Source organism: Etheostoma spectabile, chromosome 3 (genome assembly GCF_008692095.1).
Source record: "Etheostoma spectabile isolate EspeVRDwgs_2016 chromosome 3, UIUC_Espe_1.0, whole genome shotgun sequence".
NCBI classification, from domain to species: Eukaryota; Metazoa; Chordata; class Actinopteri; order Perciformes; family Percidae; genus Etheostoma; species Etheostoma spectabile.
The window spans coordinates 28,800,675-28,804,817 of record NC_045735.1 but is presented as its reverse complement, the minus strand read 5'-3'; the positions used below and the strand labels follow the sequence as shown (position 1 = coordinate 28,804,817).

At 42.2% G+C, this 4,143-nt stretch overlaps 1 protein-coding gene and 1 long non-coding RNA gene across 5 annotated transcripts in view; one reads left to right on the top strand and one right to left on the bottom strand.

The window, feature by feature from the left end:
• LOC116674016 (uncharacterized) overlaps positions 1 to 4,143 on the bottom strand; it is an 18,029-nt gene that overhangs the window by 1,542 nt on the left and 12,344 nt on the right. The window contains exon 2 of the long non-coding RNA XR_004327940.1: positions 832 to 836. This is a non-coding gene — a long non-coding RNA (uncharacterized LOC116674016). The remainder of the gene's footprint in view (positions 1 to 831; positions 837 to 4,143) is intronic.
• mfsd1 (major facilitator superfamily domain containing 1) overlaps positions 1 to 4,143 on the top strand; it is a 13,695-nt gene that overhangs the window by 5,995 nt on the left and 3,557 nt on the right. For 2 of the 4 annotated variants that reach the window (XM_032506449.1, XM_032506466.1), the window contains exons 10-15: positions 1,210 to 1,266; positions 2,387 to 2,543; positions 3,057 to 3,154; positions 3,579 to 3,691; positions 3,796 to 3,843; positions 4,052 to 4,118. In XM_032506449.1, coding sequence (XP_032362340.1) covers positions 1,210 to 1,266; positions 2,387 to 2,543; positions 3,057 to 3,154; positions 3,579 to 3,691; positions 3,796 to 3,843; positions 4,052 to 4,118 — 540 coding nt within the window. Of the gene's footprint in view, positions 1 to 1,209; positions 1,267 to 2,386; positions 2,544 to 3,056; positions 3,155 to 3,578; positions 3,692 to 3,795; positions 3,844 to 4,051; positions 4,123 to 4,143 lie in introns of all 4 variants that reach the window. The other 2 variants (XM_032506473.1, XM_032506457.1) reach the window with 1 other exon arrangement.

The window sequence follows — 4,143 nt, the reverse complement described above, 5'->3', positions numbered from 1 at the left end:
CCCCCCCCCCCCCCCCCCAATATATGTAGACAGGGAGGTCAAAAAAGTAGAAACACCTCTCCATGTGTAAAATACTCCAGCAGAACACCACCTTTAACTTGGATCTCAGTAATATAACTGTATTGACACATTTCTTACGATGTCTCCAATTACTGAACATTATGAGCTTTGTAAACATAAAAGTCATGGTAGGGTTGTTATATTAGATTGTACAGGTGTATTTAATAAAATGACCGCTTTGTGGATTTTTCTAATGTCAACAAATCCCATGATAAGAACATAACCACCAATGCTGTTTGACTTCCAACCCATCTCTGTGTATATCGTTTTCACTTAAAAAAAAAAGAAGAAGAAAAAGCTAAGCAATTTCCCAGTTGAAGTAGTTTATAGCAAACACCGCTCACAAAGGAGCAAATAGTGTAGTGTAGACTGTTTATCAGCGTATTAATACACATATGGGGCACATGCTGTATATGGAGAAACTTGATTTGAATATCGCCGACCTTCCCCTTTGACTTCTTCCCTGTGAAAAATTTGAACATTTGGGACATTTGCAACTCTTAAGTGCCGACAATCATCACCAGATTTTCTTATTCCCACAAAACTTCAGTCCAACAGAGAAAATTGGGAGATGCTAAAATTGCATACTAATTCTGAAAATAAGGGCTGTGCATGCTGAAATGGTGGAACAGCATTTGTGTTAGTGCTTGATGAAAATATCTTGAGCCTTAATCGTCCTTAAGTAAAGAAAAATTAGAATTCACTTCAAGGTGGTTTTATGGCTAAATCATTCAGGTTGAATTAAATGGAGAACTTGCATTACATTTGTACAATGCCTGTGTTTGAACAAGGAACATTCAACAGTGCAACCTCACAATGGTGTGTACGGTAGGGAGACAGTTGGAAATGGAAAGAGGTTTGACAAATGGGTTTGCAGTGAAAGAAACCAATTGAAGCTATCACGACCTGCATTTCCTTCTCTGAAAGGCACTCTTAAATCACTTAGCAACTGACATGGTGTTTCCACTGAGGGTCGGTGCTTACAGAGCAAATACTTGTTATGCAAATTGGGCAGAAAACAATGTATTGAAGGCCGAGAGCTACCTGCCGCAGGAGTCAACTTGATTTCCCCTTCTCTTGTCCTCACATCAATAAAAATGTTGAGCAGCACTGTACTGTGAGCCCAGCATCTTGTCTTTTTATTTACAGGGTGTTCTTCATTGAAAAATTCAACTTCTCCCCGGCTGAAGCCAGAGCTGTTAACAGGTAACTCAGATCAGTTGTAATAGGCCACCGAGGCCCTTCTACCTTAAGCCTCTAACACCATAGTCTCCCGTTGTTGATCTATCTTATTTGTTGTCTGTGTGTTTCTTATTCTAACGAATGACTTCCCAAATTGCTTTTTCAGACTGGCAAAAGCAGAGTTTTAGCTGAGAAATGTTCCTACAGCTACCTGAAACTGGAAACATGTTAGAAGACTTTTAGTCCACCAGTTGGTGGCGAGCGGAGCCACGGTGCCGCTGCAAAATAGCCACTGGATAGAACTTGTCTTGGTGGAACAACAAGTTGTTTTAGTCGTACAGAAAACTCAGATTGGACAGATAGTCCAGCTAGCTGTCTGGATTTACCCTGCAGAGATCTGAGGAGCAGTTAACCACAGTCCTCAGAAATCCACCACAGTTTAAAATGGCAAAAACAAAGAAAGCCCAAGGCAACGGACATATGGCCGGAATGAGGGACATACGGTGGAATTTCTGGCGGCACCATCCCGGAACGTTGTTTATGTAGTGGGGGGGGGGGGGGGGGGGGGGGGGGGAATCACCAGACGCTCGATTCGATATCATCACGATACTTAGCCGCGACACAATATTATTGAGATTTTAAATATATTGCAATATTCTGCGATTATATTGCAAGTTATAACCTTTTTTTTTCCAACTTCTAATATTTCCCAATTTCAAATGATGTCCCCAAAAGGAAACTTTGTCAACATCTGTTTTATCTAAAAAGATAAATTTCTCAGTTTGTTCATCTCACGTCAATTTCATTGCTGCAAAATGGGATTGTTGAGCAGACAAACTGACAACACATTTATATTAAAAGATTGATACTTGGCCTGTGTATCGATACAGTATTGCCACTGAAACTATCGCGATACTATGCTATATCGATTATTTATTTATTTTTCCTACCCCTATTATATAAACTAGTAGACTTTTAATATCACGTACAACGTAAGCCAAATAACTTGGTATCACACTCCTGGAGGCCGACTTCAGCAGACGGATTGTCTTTAGATTTTCCGATTTCTGTCCTTAACCAGGATAACATTGAAATTGGTTTAGATTCCAGTCATCACAGCTGACTGCCCTTCTGTCTTTGCCAGTATTGTGTACATCATCTCGGCCCCTGCATCTCCACTTCTGGGCTTCATGGTTGATAAAACGGGGAGGAATGTGGTTTGGGTCATGATCGCCGTGGTCGCCACACTCGTCGCTCACATGATGCTGGCCTTCACCTTCTGGAACCCATGGATTGCCATGGTAATGCCCCTGGCAACCTTTTTATACACCAAAGTCTTATTTTGAACATTTCTAAAGATTCGTAGGATGAGTTGAATGAAGGAATTGTTCTATCGTTAAATCGCTGTTAGGTTAGCGGTGTCCAAGTGAGATGGAAGAATCGTGAGTCATAGTGGGTGTGGATACTAGTTCCTAAAGACAGAAAGTCTTGTTGAATTTTTGTCCTACTTCTAGTTACAAATCTGTTGTGTTGAGTGTGCCTGCATATAAAGACACTTTATATTTAAAATAAAAAAAACTACTGCATAGCCGTATGAGTTGAATATGTAATTAAGAACAGGGTTTTGCCTTAAGAATGGAATAAGAATATATTAAATAGCACCATTTCTTAATTTCCAGGTTAGAGTGTTAATGCATATTTGCATGAAACAATAAACAAGCTATTTTAGGCAATTCGTCATACCAAGGAATTATTTGGAGAGCCCAAACATAATAAAATGAGCGACTGCATGTGTGTCCTCTGTTGTTTTCCAGTCCCTGCTGGGTGTCTCCTACTCCTTGCTGGCCTGTGCACTGTGGCCCATGGTGGCCTTTGTGGTACCGGAGCATCAGCTCGGGACGGCTTACGGCTTGTATGCACCTTTTGATGGCAATGTCATGGCTGATGGTGCAGCAACGGTGGACTCGCACACACAGATCAAAAAAAGGAGATTTACACTAGACTCTGGATGTTAAATGTATTCGATACATTCCTCGTGGCCAGGCCCCAGAGGAAGGTGCACTTGTAGAGTCCCTTATATATAGGCTGACTCATCTTTACGCCTCATCATGCACTGAGGACAGTTCAGCGTGGACTGAAACCTTTGCACTTTTGCACCCCATGCATATTTGTATATATGTCTGTAAGCCCTGTAATGCATCAAATAGAAACATTCAAAATCCAGACTCGTACCTAAATCTCGTCTTTTGTTCTCGGTTTGCGAGTCCTCCCTTGCTTTTGCAAACCAATTCTACGACTGATCTTTCACTGACACCGATGTTGCCTTCGTCCACCAGCATGCAGTCGATCCAGAACCTGGGACTCGCTCTCGTTGCCATGGCAGCCGGAGCCATCCTAGACACCAGAGGATACCTGTTTTTGGAAATGTTTTTCTGCATCTGCCTCTGCTGTCAGTAATTTCTGTCTCGTTTGTGTGTGTTGTTTATGAGATTACGGTCTTTCCAACTCCTGCTAGACACTTTTGAGTGACAACACGTTACTGATTTCTTGCAGTTGCGCTGATGGCCGTGGTGATGCTGTACCTTGTGAATTATCTCAGAGGTAAGAGAAGACTGAAGCCTTGAACTCTCCCACTGCTCTCGATACCTGTCCATACTGTCTCTGTTTGTTCCCCAAATCTACCCCCGTCTTATTCCTTTTCTCCTGTGACATCTCTTCCCTTTACTCAGTCACTCTTTAGCACACCACTCTCTCTTTTCTTCCAGACTCACTCACCTCTTAATCTCTCCGTCTCCCTCTCTTTCTCCAGGAGGAGAATTGAACCTGTCAGCCACAGCGAGAGCCAAACTCCAGAAAGAAGCCACTTCAGACGCAGAGTGAGTACCTTTTGACCCCCCCCCC